The sequence below is a fragment of the Muscardinus avellanarius genome, assembly GCF_963383645.1.
Source record: "Muscardinus avellanarius genome assembly, chromosome: 10".
Classification (NCBI taxonomy): Eukaryota; Metazoa; Chordata; class Mammalia; order Rodentia; family Gliridae; genus Muscardinus; species Muscardinus avellanarius.
In genome coordinates, this window is record NC_137796.1 from 97,138,956 (window position 1) to 97,158,459 (window position 19,504).

Sequence of the window (19,504 nt, forward strand, 5' to 3'; positions counted from 1 at the left end):
TACCTCTCTTCATGAAGGAAGCCAATACTTCAGCTTCTGAGAACATGGGCCTGTGGCCAGCAGCTAGCTATTTAACTTCCAGCACCATGCTTGCGCATAGGAGGGCTCACTCAAAGTTGTTTGGATTTTCTGTTCTCTTGAGTCTCAGCTGCTCCATCTGTAAAATGGGGACCGTAGTTCCTTCCACGCAGGATGGTTTAAACATTTAAATGAGATAAGGTATACCAGGGACTTAGTCCAAATGGTGTCACATGATGGGTACTGGGACCCCATCGCACCTCACAGCCAAAGGGAAGCATCTCTGTTGCCCCATCTCACATGGGTCTTTCCTTTCCTGTAGCTGCATGGAGTCGGCCCTTGGCTGAGTGTCCGCCTGCGAGCATCACCTTATGGAAAGGATGGTGGGCTCTGGCTCCCTGTGGCTGGCCGTGGCCTCCTGCATTCTGACCCTGGCATTGATGGAGCAGCAAGGTGAGTTCTCTGCTTGCCTGGCATCTCAGATGCTCCGCAAGACCAGGGGACTGAGGGATAAGTACAGAAGAGGCAGGTCAGGTCCATGACAGGTGCAGGCAGGTCTAAAGCTAGGCTATGAGTCAGGGAGATGATCGATGTGCGAGAGAAGGGAATCAGGTCACGCTTGGTCAAAGTATGGAGGGGCAGGGGAAACTTATCAACATCCCCGGCCCTGCCCGTGTATGTGGGGGCGATCGGGGAGCCTGGGCTGAGGAGATAGGGAAATAAATCAGCTAGTCATCTTGTTTGGGGATGTGGCTTCCCTCTCCTCTGTATCAGTTTGCTCATGTGTAAACATGAAAGGGCTGCATTTAGCGATCTCTCTGGTCTCTTCCAAAGTGTTATAGATTGAACAACTTAAATATTTGTAGAAAAGATTATGGGGCTCAGATCCAGAGAGCAGATTTCAGCCCTGTGTTAAAAGAAGAACTCCGTTCACTACCTCTACTGGGGAAATAGAGTGTACAGGAAATGATCCAAGAATAATAAGCACCAGGATTCCTTTCCTTAAAGCAAGTACATGCATGATCAAGGCCCATCTCTTCTTTCTGAAAAGGCCCTCTGATGTGTAGCATAAGACTGTGATCTGTGTGTATCCTATCACTCCCTCCATCCAACAAGTCAGAACCAGAGACCCGACCTAGCTTGACTCTGCACTGTGCTTGTGATTTTACACACGCCACCTAATTTCTTCTTTACTTCCCAGATGGAAAATATGTATTCCAAGAGGACTCTGGTAGTGCCTGCTGCATACTTTACATTTTTAATGATTGTATATTTATTTTCATGCATCATAAAAAGTATAACTAGTATATCATACTTGTGTTGTCACAGATATTGCCCCTTGAGATGAAAATAGTCATTAAAAGGAAGAATTGAAAGAAATATCTCAGCTGGATGTGGGTGGAGCATGCCGGTAATCCCAGTACTTGGGAGGTTGAGATGGGAGGATTGCAGGTTTAAGGCCAGCTTCAGCAACTGAGTCAGCCCGTTTCAAAATTTAAAAACAAATATTTCTGGGGGTGTGGCTCAGAGGCAGAATATCCCTGGGTTAAATGCCCAGTGCAAGAAGGAAGGAAAGAGTTAAGGAAGAAAGAAAGGAAGAGATTATGGAAGGAAGGAAGGAAGGAAGGAAGGTCGGTCTTAATAGAATAGACAGACACAGGGGTCCCAGGACTGAGGGCATGGGGACTCAATTTGGAAACTACTAGCTTTCTTGGGGATGGTTTTGCAGATGAATCTCAGGAGAGGCGATTCACTTGCCCCAAGGTCACCCAGCCGACGTATGCAGAGCTGGATTGAAAACCACCCTAACCAGCCTCTGCTCTTCCCCCATATTACTTCACCTTGTCTTATAACATAGTCCCTTGAATTCTTAAAAAATAATTAAATAAGGAAGATGAGCAGTCAGAAATGGTCCTATTAGATCAATTTGTTCTCCATTGGAGGTGATTTTGTTCCCCAGAGGACGTTTGGAAAAGTCTAGAGACAACTTCGGGGGTGCGCCCAGCGTCTAGTGGGAGAGGCCAGGGGTCCTTTTAAACATTCTGTGATCATTTTGTGAGGGCGGCCCTTGCAACAAAGAATGGTGCAGCCACTGGCAATAGTGCCGAGGCTAACAGATCTTGTTAGACTGCATCTATGTCTAGGGAAACATGGCTGTGCTACATTACATTTTAAGAAATGCAAGTGGAGCCGGGCATGGTGGCGCACGCTTGTAATCCCCGCACTTGGGAGGCGGAGACAGGAGGATTGCGCAGGTTCGAAGCCAGCCGCGCACGCTGGCTTAGGAGACCCTGTTTCCAAATAAAAATGTAAAAATAGGTCTGGGAGTGTAGCCCGGAGGTAGAAGGGCTTCTAGGAACCCCAGTACCACCAAAAGAGAGAGAGAGAGAGAGAGAGAGAGAGAGAGAGAGAGAGAGAGGAGAAATGCAAGTGGAGGGAAAAAAAGTTGAAGGCACTAATATTTTTTTAGAAGCCAAAGAATATTCAAGAACTTTATGATCATTTCTGAGGATGGGATGGGATGGGCTTGGGACAACTTTCATGGTAGTGTAGGTGTGCCAAAGTGAGTGTTCTAACAACCCTCATTTCTACTTTATTCATTCCGTGTTTTGTATTGTTTTGTTGGTTGCTTTGTGGTTCTGGGGACTGAACCCAGGTTCATTCTACCTCAGAGCTACACTCCCAGGCCTATTTTATTTATTTTTTTTTAATTTTTATTGGTGCATTGTATTTATACATCATAATGAAGCAAAAACTTGTGTAGACATAAATGCACACAGCACCCAGACAGCCCCGACCCAGCCCCCACCCCACTCCCTCCCCAGCCCTCCTTCTCATGCTTGGCTTAGTGGTCGACTATGATATGAATTAGTACATTGTGCTCTTTAAAGAGTTTCCTTCTTCCCCCCTCCCATCCCCACAGTTAGGTTGTCTTGTTTGCTCCTCTATAGGATCTTCTTTTTCACCTGGAGTCTCTCCTGTGATGCCTTTCACCTTAGCTTTCACATATTAGGGAGAGCATCCGATTCCTTACATTTTGTGCCTGACTAATCTCACTTAACATAATGTCCTCCAGTTCCATCCAATTCCCTGTAAATGCTGCAATTGTGTTTTTCTTTATGGCTGAGTAAAATCCCATTGTGTACATATCTCACAGTTTGTAACCCATTCATCTGTTGATGGACATCTTGACTGGTTCCATAGTTTGGCTATGGTGAATTGTGCACCTATGAACATAGATACACATGCATTAGTTTGGTAGTTTGGTTTCCTTTCTTTTGGGTAGATACCCAGAACTGGTATTGCTGGATTGAATGGTAAATTTGTTCCCATTCATCTGAGGATTCGCCATACTGTTTTCCAAAGTGGTTGCACTAATTTGCAATCCCACCAACAATGTTTTAGAGTTCCCACTTCTCCACATCCTCACCAGCGTTTGTTGTTGTTTGTGTTTTGAATAATTGCCATTCTAGTTGGGGTAAGGTGAAATCTCAGGGTAGTTTTCATTTGCATCTCTCTGATTGCCAATGATGTTGAGCATTTTTTCGTGCATTTATTGGCCATTTGAATTTCTTCTTTCATGAAGTGTCTATTTAGTTCGCCTGCCCATTTGTTGATTGGATTATTTGTTTTTTAGTGTTGAGTTTATTGAGTTCTCTGTATATTCTAGATATTAGTCCTCTATCAGAGGAGTAGGTGGTGAAATCTTCTCCCATTCAGTTGGCTCTCGATTGAGGTTCTTGACAGTTTCCTTTGCTGAACAGAAGCTCTTCAGTTTCATGCAATCCCACATATTGATTCTCCTTTTTGTTTGTTGTTCCTCTGGGGCCTCGTTGAGAAAGTTTTTATCTGCGCCTATGTGTTGCAGTGTTGGACCTATGCCCTTTTCAAGGAGCCTCAAGGTCTCTAGTATAATTTCCAAGTCTTTGATCCATTTTCAATTGACTCTTGTGCAGGGTGAGAAAGTGGGATTAATTTCCAATTTTCTGCATATGGCTAACCAGTTTTGCCAATACCATTTGTTAAACAGGCTATCTTTTTTCCAGTGTATGTTTTTAACCCCTTTGTCAAAAATCAATTGGCTGTGAGTGTGTGGATTTTTTTTTTGAAACAGAATCTAAGTTGCTGAGGGCCTTGATAAGTTGCTGAGGCTAGCCTCTAACCTGTGATCCTCTTGTCTCATCTCCAAGTAAATACTGAGTTTACAGGTGTGCGCCACCATACCCTGCTTACTTTATTCATTTGAATGATGTTTGAGTTTTTCCCCCCAGGGAGCCTGTATCACATTTATGAGAAAAACAAATAGTAGCCAAGCAGGAGCACCATGCATGGTCCCATTGGGAAGCTCTTAACTCTACGGGTGCTGGTAATGGGACCATGCAGGGCAGTAGCCTTGATGTGTTTAATGCCTTCAGAATCCCACACCAAGTCCTTGCTGATTATTCCGATCCCCAGGTGAGGAACTTTGAAGCTTAATTAATGGCTTTTGTGCCTATTGGCCTCGCTGGGGTCTTTGGCACACTGAATCCCGTGGGCATGGAGTTGTAAGTAAACTCAAGCACCTGTTCCTTCCTCAGGTTACAAAGACCCCATAAAAGCCCATTCCTCTGAGTTGGGCTGGGCATGCGGATCCCCTGACACCCCGGAGGGCTACCCCTGTTTTGACCCCTGCCAGAATTACACCCTCCTGGATGACCCCACCCGAAGCTCAGCATACCCAGCGGAACAGGAAGAGTGTGATGAAGGTTTGAGCGGCTGGTACCGCTTTGTGGGTGAAGGAGGAGTGAGGATGCCAGAGACCTGTGTCCCCATGCTGCGATGCAAGGCGGCCGCGCCCATGTGGCTGAACGGGACCCACCCGGCCCTTGGGGATGGCATCGTCGTCTACAATGCCTGTGCCCACTGGAGCGACAACTGCTGTCTCTGGATGACTGAGGTGCTGATAAAGGCCTGTCCAGGCGGGTACCACGTGTACCAGTTGGAGAGCACTCCCCAGTGCAGCCTGAGATACTGCACAGGTGGGCCACGGCTCGGGGCGAGGCAACTGATGAGCTGCTCGGGACTCAGTGGTGAATACAGTTCTGCAGCCCTAGCCCAGAGGGAGGGTAGCCCTAGAGATGCCAGCCAGGCCTTCCCACATTTTCAGGGGAAAGCAGAAATTCTGATATGAGAGTAAAATCTCCTGATTTATAAGTGCATGTAGCCTAATATCAAGAACATTGGCTCATTCAGAATTTAGTTCAATTTGGGAAGATTAATGTATATCTTTGAGGTAGATTCTGTGATCTGAAAAGATGAATAATAGCTGTAGTGATGGATATCTGTAATCCCAGTACTTGGGAGGCTGAGACAGGAGGATCACAGGTTCAAGGACAGCCTCAACAACTTAGCAAGACTTTCAGTAAACTTACAAGACCTTGTTTCAAAATAAAAATAAAAAAAGGCTGGACCTGTGGTACAGAAGTAGAATGCCCCTGGGCTCAATCCCCAATAACACACACACACACACACACACACACACACACACACACACACACACACTTGAATAATAACAAAAGTAGCAGCTAGCCCATAGTGCTCACAACACACTTGCTGATATGCTCACCAACCTGGCAAGACCTTGTTTCCAAATAAAAATAATAGGGCTGAGGTATAGCTCGAAGATAGAATACCCCTCGGTTCAATTCCCAATACCATAAGTAAATAAATAAATAAATAAATAAATAAATAAATAAATGAATGTATGAACTCATTGAATCTACCCCCCAACTCCGTTGAATAGGTTCTATATAGTTACCCAGATTAGGGATCTGGGGCACAGAGAGGTTAAGTAGCTTTCCGTATCACAGAGCTGCGATGTGGCAGGGCTGGGCTCCAGATGCAGGTTCTCCAGCCCTGGCATTCATAGGCTCGATCATCATACCACCCTGTCTCCCATGGCTCCCTAGAGCAGTGTGTGGCCTGAGGTAAGCACTGCAATAGTGGCTTCAGGCTCTCAATCACTACACCAGATGAAGAATCAGAGAATTCGAGTTGGAAGCTTGACCTGTCCACTAAGTATCTCACGTCCTTGGCCAGGCTCCTGCACCCTGGTGGAATGAGAAGGTGGACTCATGGGTCCACCATGCTCTGCATTATGACCCTCTTCCTCCTGGCCTTACCCTCCAGACCCCTCCACAGTGGAACCTATCCAGGGCAGGTGCGAAGAAACCTGTCGCCCCGAGGAGGAGTGTGTCTCTCAAGATGGTGTCTGGACCTGCATCTGCAGACGGGACTTCAATGTCTCAGGTGAGCAGCTCACAGGGCTGATGGCTTACCATCCTGAGTGGGCAGGGCAGGAGGAGGGAGCTTTGGAGATTGAGTGGGTTTCCCAGTCCATTTGCTGGAAAATGGTTTGCCAGGATGAGAGGCTAGAGCTGGAACAATTTCCAGGTCAGTCTCTGGACCATGACCTCTGGGAATGATTCTGGCATAGCCAGAATCAAGCCAGGCTTGACCCATAAGGGCCACCATTACTAAAGACAAGAACTCTATAGGCTGAACATGTAGCTCAGTGGTAGAGAGCTTGCCTGGCATGCATAAGGCCCTGCAGTCAGTTCCTGGCTACACACACACACACACACACACACACACACACACACACACACACGAATCCTATAGAATGGAAACTGCATTCAAACATCTGCAGGGATGTTGAACACAGTGACACATACCTGTAATCCTAGTATTTGGGAGGCTGAGGCAGGTATGAGGCCAGCCTCAGCAACATAGCAAGTCCCTTAACCACTTAGTAAAACCCTGTTTCAAAATTAAAAAGGACTAGAGGTGGAACTTGGAAATAGAATGCCCCTGAGTTCAATCCCCAGTGCCCAAAATAAAAAGTATAATAGCTACAGAGTCTTCATGTTGGGGATATAGGCTCACTCCTGGGACAAGATTCAGATGGTAGATGTTTAAGGAGTATTTATTGGATGGATGGATGGATGGATGGATGGATGGATGGATGGATGGATGGAATAAATCTGATCCTGGTCCGATGTGCTGGTATCTTAAAGTAGTGCATGTCTAGCTTTGGTTCTAGTCTGAAATACAGGGCCATTTTGCTTCCCCAGAGATCCTAACTCCCCCGGGTGATTTAGTCAAGCCTACATGTAGAATGCTTGGAAATGCTGGAAATGCTCTCTTCCAGTCTGAGTGTGAGCTCCATCCGAGTCCCCCCTTCGGACCCATCCAGCCTCCTGGTGGGCTTGGTAACTTTGCCAAAGAACAGGGAACGTGGGCTCTGCCCACTGCTGCCAGACCCCCGGTCTGCTCTACCCAGCCCTTCTTGGCTTTCCAGATGTTCACAGTTTGCAGCCTCAACTGGACTGTGGGGCCAGCAAGATCCAGGTGAAGCTTAACAGGTGTTTTATGGGAGGCCTGGGTTTGGGAGAGAAGGTGGTCGCCTATCTCAGGGATCAGAACTGCAGCAGCCTCGTGGAACGACAGAGCAGAAACTGGATGACTGTGACCAGTCCTGCCCAGGCCAACGCCTGTGGGAACACTCTGGAGGTGAGTGGTGCTCACACTGGTGCACCAGAGGGTGGGATTCGGGCTGAGAAGACCCATCTCAGTAGCCATGAGATCTTGAGCTTATTCTCTTTGGACCTCTAGGGCTATGTAACATTATATATGCTGGTCCAAGTGAAGAGCTTAGGGCAAGCCTGACACTTGAACTTAATAAATGTCCACTATGACTATTTTAATCAGGGCTGGTGTGAGAGGGCATCACAGAGGCACAAGCATGTGAGTCCCTGACTCTTCCCTAGGGTCAGTCATTCATGGTTTTAGGTTGTAGTCTGGCCTCTTCTTTCCTCTTCCCATGAAAACTGTGTGCCCTGGGAGGAGAAAGCTCCTTTACCTCCTTGAAATCAGAAGGCAGGGTGGCTGCATGGCCGAGAACATTGACTGGTATGAATCAGAGGAATCTGAGTTTGAGATACACCATGCATACATCCACGTAAACAGATCTGTGTCTTCCTTTTTATACCAAAGATAAATGGAACCCATGCCATCTACAAAAACACCCTCTTCTTGGGTAATGATTTAATCATCAGAGACACGGTCCTCAACATCAACTTCCAGTGCGCCTACCCGCTGGACATGAAGGTCAGCCTCCAGACTGCGCTTCGGCCCATTATGAGGTATGGCGCAACCCTGGACCTTTGACCCCTTACCCCTGACTCGAGTAACACTCGCTTCTAGCACTGTTCATGATGTCTGCAGGATGCTGCCAACGCCTTTCGGGAGCTTCCACTCTTTTGATCATCCACTTCACAAATGATTGTTGACTGTCTATTAGGGACATTCAGTGTGAGCAAGGTGCACGTGGAATATTTTGTGAATATTAAAGCTTATTTTTATGAAGTGATGCAGTGACTTGAAACGGTGCTTACTCATGTGGGAACAAAAACACAAGAGAGATCCACTCACTTTGAGAAAGAAAAGCATGAAGCAGCTAATTTTAATGATCATATTTAAGTGAGATAAATGCAGTGTGGGAGAAAATGCAGGGTGCTCTGGGAATGGGAAACAGAGGCTTGCTGGGTTTGGGTTGTATGGGGATGGAAGGGGCAGGAAGGTTTCACTGCAGACTTGAGATTTAAGCTGAGAGCACCTCTGATGGATAAATGGTGCATCTGACCTCACCAAAAGTAGAATCTCATAGCAATGTGGGTGGGGCTTGATATGGGCAGGCTTTTTTTCTGCTTGCATCATTGCTGTACGCCTGAGCTAAGATGCACTGCTGAATCAGGTCCCTTGCATTCCCCGACTTGCCAGGGGATTTTTCTGAGCTGCCAGAACTCCAAAGTACCTTTACCATGCCCTCATTAACCTCCTGGGCTCACACAGTGTTGGATCATAAGGACTGGATGCTTGGAGTTCAGTGGGTTTCAGAATAAATTATGTTGGGGCCTATGGTTCATAAAGAATTTCATAAAGAATCAAAGTGAACATGTGGTGGCACGTGCCTGTAATCCCAGTATTTAGGAAACTGAGACAGGAGGATCACAGGTTCAAGGACAGCCTCAGCAAGTAGCGAGATCTCAGCAATGGACTCTCTGGTTGGCAAGATGGCAGTGTACACTAACCATTATTCATTGAATGAGACATATCTGTGACTTGCCCTGCAGGGACAATCAGTGGAAATCCTGGAGACACACTCACAAGCCTCTTTGTCATGTCTAACGCCTAGAAGCTAGTAAGCACTCAGTTTAAATGACTGGATGGATAGTAAGCGCTCAGTTTGAATGCCTGAATGGGTAGTAAGCGCAGTTTAAATGACTGAATGGATAGTTCCTTTGAGACCAAACATGCACCTTTGCCTCCAAAGCCTTATCCAAATGCAGGGCTTGATTTGTGCTGTTCTCTCTGGCCCAAACCTGACGTTTCTCCTCTGGTTTTCCTTCTCTCAGCTCCCTGAACATCAGCGTGGATGGAGAGGGAGAGTTCATCGTCAGGATGGCCCTCTTCCAAGACCAGAGCTACATGCATCCTTTCGAAGGCCCCACAGTCATGCTCTCTGTGGAGTCCATGCTCTACGTGGGCGCCATCTTGGAGACTGGAGACACCTCCCAGTTTAAGCTGTTGTTGAAGAACTGCTATGCCACCCCCACCGAAGACAGGGAGGACCCTGTGAAGTACTTCATCATCAGGAACAGGTGCTGGGGATGGGGACTCAGTCTGGGATTATCTTTTGGCCTTGACAGAGTTTGGAGGAAAATATTAATCTTGTCCGTATCGGGCAGTTGGGTAAATTGGTTTATTTCTTTGGGAATATGTTGGCATGATAGACTGTAACCTGTATAACCCAAGAATCCTACTCCTGATATGACCCAGGAATCTTACTCCTGATATGGTAGCCTAAAGTATTAATATAAAATAGGGTAAATGAATACCAATCATTTCCCATTAGAAGGCTTGATGCTTCTGGCAACAGAGTCATTGTTCAAGATAGAAGACTGTGATACTGTGCATCTTTCTATGTTTTTATTACCAATTCTCATATATTCTTTTGAAAAATATCTCTTGTCATTTTAAATTTAATATTTTTTGCTGAGTTAGTTATTTTTGTATTCCAAAAATTAATCCCATATCAAATATATAATTTGTACAAATCATCTTAAATTTTGGAGTCTATTTTCTTACTCTGTGGTGTGTTTTGATGTTCAAAAGTTATCATTTTGATGACATATAATTTGTTAATTTTTATTTTGTTATCTGTGTTTTTAGGTATCATATTTAATAAATCATTGCTAAATCCCAAAAATAGAAGATTAATTCATGTAGTCTATCTTAGATAGGTGTTAACACTGATCACTGTGAAAAATGATATAATACTGTTTATGGGACAAAATACCGTTCAGTGCCATTGACTGATAAAAGCAAAAGTAAACGCATATCTGTAGATCATGAGTCCAGTCGTAGTAATAATACCAGGTCATATTTGCCATTGAGCCTAAATGTGTGTCAAACACTGCACTTAGCCATATAGATAGTGGTCTCATCAAATGCTGACGTCAACCCTCTGAAGCAGAGATCACTGTCTCTTATTTACAGATGAGAACACCAAGGCTCAGTAAAGTTAAACAGCCTGCCCAGGATCACTTAGCTAGAAATCGGAGGCACTCTGATTTTCTCCAGTAAAGTTACCCCTGTGTCCTTTTCTTCCTCCCAGCTGCCCAAATCAAAATGACCCCACCATCTATGTGGAGGAGAATGGGGTGTCTTCAGAGAGCCGCTTTGCAGTTCAGATGTTCATGTTTGCTGGAAATTACAACCTCGTCTTCCTGCACTGTGAGGTTCATCTCTGTGATCCCCTTAATGAACAGTGCCACCCGGTGAGTGTCTCTTTAGATGGGGCTATTCAGAGCCTGGTAATGGGCCTGGCATCTGATAGTCTCTCTATATATATTTATTGAAATTGTGGATGGATAAATGGATGGATGGATGGATGGATGCCCGAAGAGATGGAAAGACAGGTGGATGGCTGGCGATGTAAGGGAGGGAAGGAGAAAGGGAAGAATAAATGATGAATAGATGCACATTAGGCATCCGTAAAGCCCATTTATAAGCATTTATTGCAGGAATTATATCCAGGAAGCAGATCAGTATTCTTTGGCACAGGACATATTTTGAATGATTAAAATAATACAATCTCAGGATCCTTGATCCAAAAATCTGAAATCCAAAGTGCTCCAAAGTCTGACACTTTTTGAGAGCCAACATGATGTTCAAAAAGTTCTGGATTATAGAACATTTTGGGTTTCAGATGTTCAGTTTATGAATGATTGACCAGTAAAGTCTATGTAAATATTCCAAAATCTGAAAAACTTCCAAGCTGAAAATACTTCTGGAGTCAAAACATTTCAGATGAGGGATGCTGGTGGTATAGTTGGCTTTTCCAGTGCCTACTCTGTGCTGGGCACCATGCTAAAACTTTCCCATGCCTTATCTAATCCAACACTCACCACAACCCTGTGAGTAGATCTTTAAATGGATACTAATGTATAGACAGGAGAAGGGCTTAGAAAAAGTCCCTTGCCCAAAGGCCAAACACAGCCAGACAGCATCTGAGCTGGAATGTGCTCCAACAGAGCTGCAGCTCCAGCATGCACACCCCTCCCTCATCAGACACTGCCCGTGGGTAGCTGGCAAGTACAGGGATTACTTAACACCACACCTGGCTATCACTTTCATCTTTTGTTTATTTTTTTATTTTTTATTTTTTGTGGTATTGGGATTCCTGGAAGCCCTTCTACCTCCAGGCTACACTCCCAGAGCTATTTTATACTTTTTTATATTTGGAAACAGGGTCTCTTAAGCCAGCGCGGCTGGCTTCGAATCTGCGTGATCCTCCTGTCTCTGTCTCCCAAGTGTGGGGATTACAAGCGTGCGCCACCACGCCTGGCGCAGGGATTACAAGTGTGCACCACCACGCCCGGCTCACTTTCATCTTTTAAACCAGATATGTCCTATTTAAGCAGAGAGGTGAAGTCATTTGCCCCGAATTATATAGAGTGGAGATGAGATTCAAACCTGCATTTGTTTGACCTGACAATGAGAATTTTCTAGTTTGAGAAAAGCACAGCATCAGAATTCAGCCTGTAAGGTGGGGAGGGCCCAGTTCCCAAGCCCTAGTTGCCCATGGCCGGGGCAATCTGAGTAGAAGCAGGCATTTAAATTTTGATTTATAACATTTATAACATTAAATTTTGATTTATAACATCTCTATCCCCACAGACTTGTTCAAGAAGTCAACCCCGCAGAGAAGAACGGGCCGTGGACCTAACCCGGGTTCTAGATTTGGGACCCATCGCTCGGAGAGGTCAGTGGCCAAGTCCTGGTGACAAGGCCAGCTGGCCGAGTTCTCATAGTTGACCACGAATGCTTGGAGTTATCAGCCCCACTACCCAGGGCTTTGCTACCTTCTCAGTTCAGCCAGACCCACCAGCAAATCTCTATTTGAATGAGGTGGGATGGCCTTGTCGTTCGTGATGGACCGACTGCCTGTGTGCTAGACACCAAGCCAAGTTCTTGAATTTGTTGATTTAATCAATCCCTGACTATGTCCATTTTACAGGTGAAAAACCAAGCCTCAGCGAGATTAAGGGACTTACCTAAAATCACCCTGCTAATGAGTGGCCAGAGTGAGGACTGAGCCCAGCTAGGCCTGATTTTAAAGCATGAAGTCATTTTTCATATCCCAAATCAGTAACTTTGGGGTGAAGTCCTAACTCCTACTGAAATCCAACTTTGTTTTCTGGCAAATAACTATGTTTTCCAAAATCCAGTTACAATATTCTAGAGTATAATAGATAAGAAGCAATCCACCTGTTTCTCAAATTTGCATTCATCTTACACATAGGCTCAAGTACTTTCATGGTTTTTATTTCTACCAGAACAGAAGAATCAAGAAATCCAAAAGAAGGAATATATATATATATATATATATATATATATATATATATATATATATTTTTTTTTTCTGTACTGGAGATGGAACCCAGGGGCATTCTACCTCCGAGCTACACAGCCTGCCCTATTTTTTGTTCTTTATTTTGAAACAGGGTCTCACTGAGTTGCGGAGAACTTCACTAAGTAGCTGAGGCTGTCCGCAAACCGTGATATTCCGGTCTCAGCCTCCCAGATGCTGGGATTACAAGCATGTGCCACCACGCCCAGCTGAGTATATTTTGCCCTAAAGAAATTAATAATAGTAGTCATATTAACAATAGTCATAATAATAATACTTTCTTTGCACATGGCACCAGGCCAGATACCCTTAGGTGCATTAACACGTCAAATCCTCAGAGTCCAAGGAGGTAAACCATGTTGCCCCTTCCAACCTCCAGAGAAGTAGACAGAGCCTGCCTCGTGAAGGAAGCCCTCAACTGGAAGCCTCGTTTGGAGTCACAGGATAGCTGGGAGGGGTGAATTAGGAGCTCCCTCTTTGGAATCAGGCATACTGGTGTTCAAATCTCAGCTCTGCTACTGATTGGCAAGGTCAATTTGGCAAGTCCCTTGACACTGCTGAGTCTCAGTCTTCTCATCTGTCAAATGGGGGTGGGGATACTTGTCTCACAAAGCAGCCACCAGGAGCATTAAGTTTAAAATAGATGAAGTGCATTTAGAAAGGTGCCTCCTGGGTAACAAATGTCACCACGATGCCGACCGTGAGTGGGTATGGTGGCCTGGTCTAGAAGGATGGGGGACAGCTTCGGCCATAGCGCTGCAGTCCCTGGAGTGTGACTGGGGAGCCCTCACCTTCTGCTCCTGTTCACAGGTGCCCAGACTCTTGGCGTGATGAACGGAACTCCTGGCACTGCAGGTATGTCATGGTGGTCTCTTGTTCACCCACAGCCCTCGCAGTGCCCTCTCCTTCCCTTTCAATCCAGCACACCTCTATTCAGCCCCTTCTGTGGGCCCGGTCCTGTGCTAGGGACTGTGGACACAGAAATGGACCAGACCCAAGATGGGTTCTGCAGCCTAGGAGAGGAGATAGTCATTTAGCAATAAATATTTACTGAGGGCCATCTGTGTGCCAGGCATGTTTCTGGGCACTGAAAATGGGATGGTGAGCATGAGAGACCAGGTGCCAGCATTCACAGGGCTTATCTTCCAGGGTAGGAAATAGACAATAAAAAGTAAATCAGCTGGGCATGGTGGCGCACGCTTGTAATCCCCGTGCTTGGGAGGCAGAGACAGGAGGATCGCACAGGTTCGAAGCCAGCCGCGTGCACTGGCTTAGGAGACCCTGTTTCCAAATAAAAATGTAAAAATAGGTCTGGGAGTATAGCCTGGAGGTAGAAGCCTTCTAGGAACCCCAGTACCACCAAAAAAAAAAAAAAGTAAATCAAAGGTCACTGATATCTAAAGAAGGTGGTGTGATAGAAAGTTACTGGCACAGGAGATAATGTCTTAAATCAGTTAAAAGTTTACTTTCCACTCATAAATGAAGTCTTGGGGAAAACAGATTTAGGATAGTAGGTTGGCATGGCACCCTGAAGGCATCAGAGATCAAGGCTCCTTCCAGCTCACATCTGCATTGTCTTTGAGGTGCAGTCATCATCTTTATGACACAAAGGCCCAGCCTTCCCATCTAGAAATCAAGATGGAGGGAACATGGAAGAAGCCAGTGAGTGTTGAGGGACATTCCTGGAAACTGGTGCATCCACTTGCATCTCATGGGCCAGAGTTTTGCTGTGTGGCACACCGGACTAAAAAAGATGCCAGAGAGATAATCTTGATCCTGGGTGGCCAAAGAGCCCAGCCAGTATGTGATGGTTTCATTATCAAAGTAGGAAGGAAGATTGAGTAGCAGGATTGATCAGTGATATTTAGCCCAAGGAGTAAAGGGGGCCAAGGGAACAAACCTAAAGGCAACGGAGCCCTGTGGACAGGGAACCATAAATGCATTCATTCATTGTATAAAGGAGGCAGGCACATGAGCAAGTAAGGGACAAGCCAGTGGATATGATGGAAGGAGTTCATAGAAGACTAATGAACTGCATAGGAAAAGGTCAGGAAAGAATTTCATCACAGCCCCAGCTCACTGGAGTTTTAGTGAATGACTCAGAGTTTAACAGGCGGACAAGTCAAAGGAATGTATTTTAGACAGAATGGAAAGCACGAGCTAATAAGGTTTTGCTACCCTTTGAAATGACCTAGATTGTCAAACCCAGACCTGGAATAGTCCTTTCCATCCTCGACTTCTCAACTAGACAACAGTTTAAAAAATTCCACAATATGTTCAAGATGGTCTCTACGCTCAGTCACATCCAAACAGCACTAAGAAAAGCAGTGTTTGTGGCAGAGAGTGTATAGTACTCAGAGTAGAAGCAGCCTGCAGTCAGGGATCTCCGGTCTTCCATTTCAGTCAGCCCCCTCGGTTAGTATAGTGCCTGGAACAGCAGAGTTCTCCAGTTCCCAGGGTGCACTACTTTGGAACCTTCTAGAAGAGGAGGGGACCAACCTGAGGTCAAGGAAGCTGACCACCACTAGAGGGTACCTGTGGTCTTCGTAGTCTAGTCTTTCCTACAGTCATTTCTGATATTTTTGGAATTAATTGAACATCAATCTATGTTTCAACATTATAAATTGGTGGACATACACATAGATATTACTTTAAAAATATGATAGCCCTCTCCCCATTTATAAGACATCATCAGCAAGTTATCTTGAATTCTGAGGGACAGGAAGATGCTATAATTTGCTAATGTTGTGGGAGAGGGTACATGTGCTTCCCTTAGGCCCATAGGTACCAAGTAACTATCATCCAGGATCTATGCTCTTAACACTGAATGTATAGTGACGTGTGAAAGAGATGCGATCCCAGCCTTCTAGACCTTGGAGTCTAACCTTAAAATCAACACTTACATGGGATTTACCATGTGCCACACACTGTTCTGAAAGCTTGATAGGAATTTAAGTCTTACAAAAATCTGATGAGCTAGTGAGCATTATTAATATTACTGCTTTACATAAGGGGAAACTCAGACACAGAGAGGTTTATTGTCCTACCATACATAACTAGTTGTAGAGCTGAGATTCTAAGCTAAGTAGTCAGGCCTCAAATGTATTGCTTTATTTTTTTTTAACTTTGTCTTTTTATTGGTGCATTATGATTATACCAACCAGTGGGATTCACTGTTACATATTTGTGCAGAGGCAGTGTTTCTTTCTGTCTCTTCAGTATTAGTTAGTGTAAGTAATGCTAGCTGCTATAACAACAACAACAACAAAAAAAATCCCAATTCCTTTGCCTTTATACAACAGTGTAATTTCCCACTAAACCACTAGGTGGGGGTACAGTTCTGTTCCATGTAGTCATTAGGAACTCAGGCTCCCACTACTTTTTGGTAATGTCTGATAACTCTATTATTCCCTGTAAGTCTTATCCCAGATCCTGTGCAACTGGTCCCTAGATGGTAGATGAGGGACAAATGCAGGATTATGTTGGAGTTTTTCAGGACCAGGCCTATGAATGGCATCATAGATGACTTCCACCTGTATCGCATTAGTCAGATTTAGTCACATGGTCCCATGTGGCTGAATAAATCCCTCCTACCTGCAAAAAAACCTGAGGAAAATTCCACTTCCTCAAAAAAGTGTTTGGTGATGAGATAGCTTTACATCCATCAGATGACTCAAGGGGGCTAAGTAACCTAGAAAAGATATTAAGGATGCCCTGCATTTCTTATCTTTGTATACCAAATGCCAAGGAGATCAGCTTGCTTCTGCTACTGAGTTCCAAAGCCCAGTGCTTAACTGTCATGTCTCTTGCATTTCAGGGTTCCTGGTGATCTGGCCCATGTTCCTGCTGCCTGTCCTCCTGGCTTGGCTGTTCTGAGAGCCCAGCGTGGTGTCTGGCCTTAAAGTTCATATTCTTCCCCCCGGCAGTGGCTCTGGTTCCTGAAGTCTTGGTGTTAACAGACCCTAGGCCGGGCCAGGCTTGGAACAGGGAAAGCTTTCATCTCCTTAAACACTCTCATCCCTTTATGTTCTTTTCCTCATGGTAGGTACCCCATCAGCCTGTGCTGGGCTGACTTTCTCATTTTCTCATTCATTAGTGGGACCTCAAAAGCAAACTCACCAGGCACCTCTGTGGCCCCAGTCTTTACCAGATGCGAGGGCATGTTATCATGGTGCGGGAAGGGGTATGGCTGATTATGTAAAAGAGGCGCCTCCCACATCCTTCCCCGGGGTTCTCCTGCCCTGACTGCTGAGGAATTGAACAGTGACCCTTGCATTCTCTCTGCACCCTCTGATACATTTCCATCCTGGTCTCAACAGTGTCCATGGGCACATGTGATAGGAGGGCCACTTTTGGAGACCCTCAAAGGGAAGACTGGTCCTATTGCTCCCCTATGCCCCACCCCACCTCAATGACTTGCCTAGAACAACACACACTCCTTCCCTTGAGACCTGGATGCTGGAGGAACTGCTTGACTTTGATGTAGATATGCTGCCACCCCAGAGAACAGCTCTCACTACTATCAACACTTACCTTAAGAGGTTTAAGCATGGAGTTCCAGCAGAAGATGAGGGGACAGTCCTGCTATGGGAATGTAGCTGCAAAGTGTGAGAGATGAGTGATGTCCCTTCCTGGAGAGATTTAATGAGCCCTCAGAAAGCACATCACAAAGATGCCACCAACAGGGTACGCTTCCCCTTCCCACAGCTGCTCACTAGGGCTCCCCAAGTAGGCCTTGGGGAAGATGCCAAGAGTTGGGCAGATCCCTGGATGCTCAACCTGTTTATCTGCTGGGAGGAGAGTTTCCTATGTGCTGCCTCCTTCAGAGAGGGCATGGTTGCAAGAAACAGAAACTTGTCAGAGTAACTTAGACAAAAGGGAAGTTAACTGTAAGGATATAGGAGGACAAAGACCAAGGGCAGGAGAAACAGCCTTGGGAGTTGAGTCTGAAAAACCATGAGCCACCAAAACTTGTCCACATCTTTCCATCGGTCACTCTTCCCAAGACCACACAGCAGGCTGCACCCCTGCTCTGTATGTGGCCCTCCATCTCCCCCTCTCTGGAGCTGGCTTTCCCTGCTCCTTCACCACTCAATTTAATGTGAAAATCCCAGTTTCATATCATTTCCTAATTCAGGGACCAGCAGGCACTGGCTGGCATCTTGCTATCCTACATCCATATTGCGTTGGGGTTTTCCCTGCTTGCATGAGAGTGCTTCCCCGGTCCACTCATCTGAGGCTAGGTGAGCAGGACCAACCAGCACAAACACAGTCACTGGGGCCAACCTGATGGCGCAGGTCTCAAGCAAAGGGTCTGTTTCTTGGACATATATCCCACAAGTGGCTTTTAAAAAAGAGAAGTTCCTAGGAAGAATTGCTTCCTGTTCTACAGTGAGCGAGAGCCTGTATACTTTCTGCATTCTAAGGGAGGGGTGGTGGAGGGATCGGGCCTGAGCGTCAGGTCAGGAGGCTGTAGATCTCTCCTCTCTCTGAGGCTCTGCTTCTCCCTTCTGTAGAATAAAAAAAGTTGGGCTACAGCTAGGATACCAGAGATCTTTAATAGTGGAACTTCTTCACGGACATCCTGTGCATAGAGATTAAAAGCAAATGCTGAGACTTAGCTCTTCCATCTGACTCTCTCTTGCTTGGGCTTTCAAAGCAACTTCATGATAACCCACAGGGCTAAAAGCAAAAAGGTTTTGAAACTCCCTGGGACATATGAACTAGCATATCTCTTCTAGAATTAAATATATGAGATTCCACCTAATTAGAGCCAACTCTGGCTGTCCATTTTCTCCGGCTACATTTTCTTTTTGATCCCTAAAACTGGGCATGCTGTCTGAGTAACCATCTCTAAGTAGACAGTCTACTTCATTCATTTGCTCAACACAGATTTGCCGAGCGGCCATGTGATGATAAATGAGACACAATTCCTTCTCTCAGAAGGGTCATACTCCTGCTGGAATACAAGCACACACCCAGGCTTCACAGGAAGACCACACTCAAACACACACCCGCTGATCCTCCACCTGGGGCCCTGGAGACCTCAGAGTTTCTACCCACAGCAGCACACACATTCTAAGAAACACATATACCATGCTCATGTGCTCAAATGCACATTTGCACATGCAGAGAGCTGCACACAAACCCTCAAGCCCAGCCATATATACTTATTGCCATGAGTAACTTTAAAAGCGACATTTTTAAACATACTCTATTAGATATTACTTTCAGTGCATTATGAACATTGTGTGTATCAACCATCACATTAGACACTGGAGACATCTGCAAGCAGTGGGTGGGGATGTAAGAGGCATAAGGCTGGTCTATCTTCCAGGAAAACAGGGCAGGCTATTCCAGGCAGCAAAAGCTACACAGTGGGAGACTGAAACAGATACTGTTGCAGGATTCAGGGAGTGAGAGCTCCGCTCATCCTGAAGGAAGAGGAAAGGCTTCAACCCCAGGGAATTT

At 45.6% G+C, this 19,504-nt stretch overlaps 1 protein-coding gene across 1 annotated transcript; it reads left to right on the forward strand.

Annotated features, from left to right (window-relative positions):
- Positions 1–398: 398 nt before the first annotated feature.
- On the forward strand, positions 399–16,909 carry GP2 (glycoprotein 2; the record flags this gene model as incomplete). Its single annotated transcript, XM_080703936.1, has 10 exons — positions 399–471; positions 4,596–5,036; positions 6,187–6,306; positions 7,358–7,569; positions 8,053–8,201; positions 9,474–9,719; positions 10,736–10,898; positions 12,301–12,385; positions 13,844–13,888; positions 16,851–16,909. The coding sequence occupies 10 exons, from the start codon at positions 399–401 to the stop codon at positions 16,907–16,909; spliced, it is 1,593 nt and encodes a 530-aa protein (XP_080560062.1).
- Positions 16,910–19,504: the final 2,595 nt, after the last annotated feature.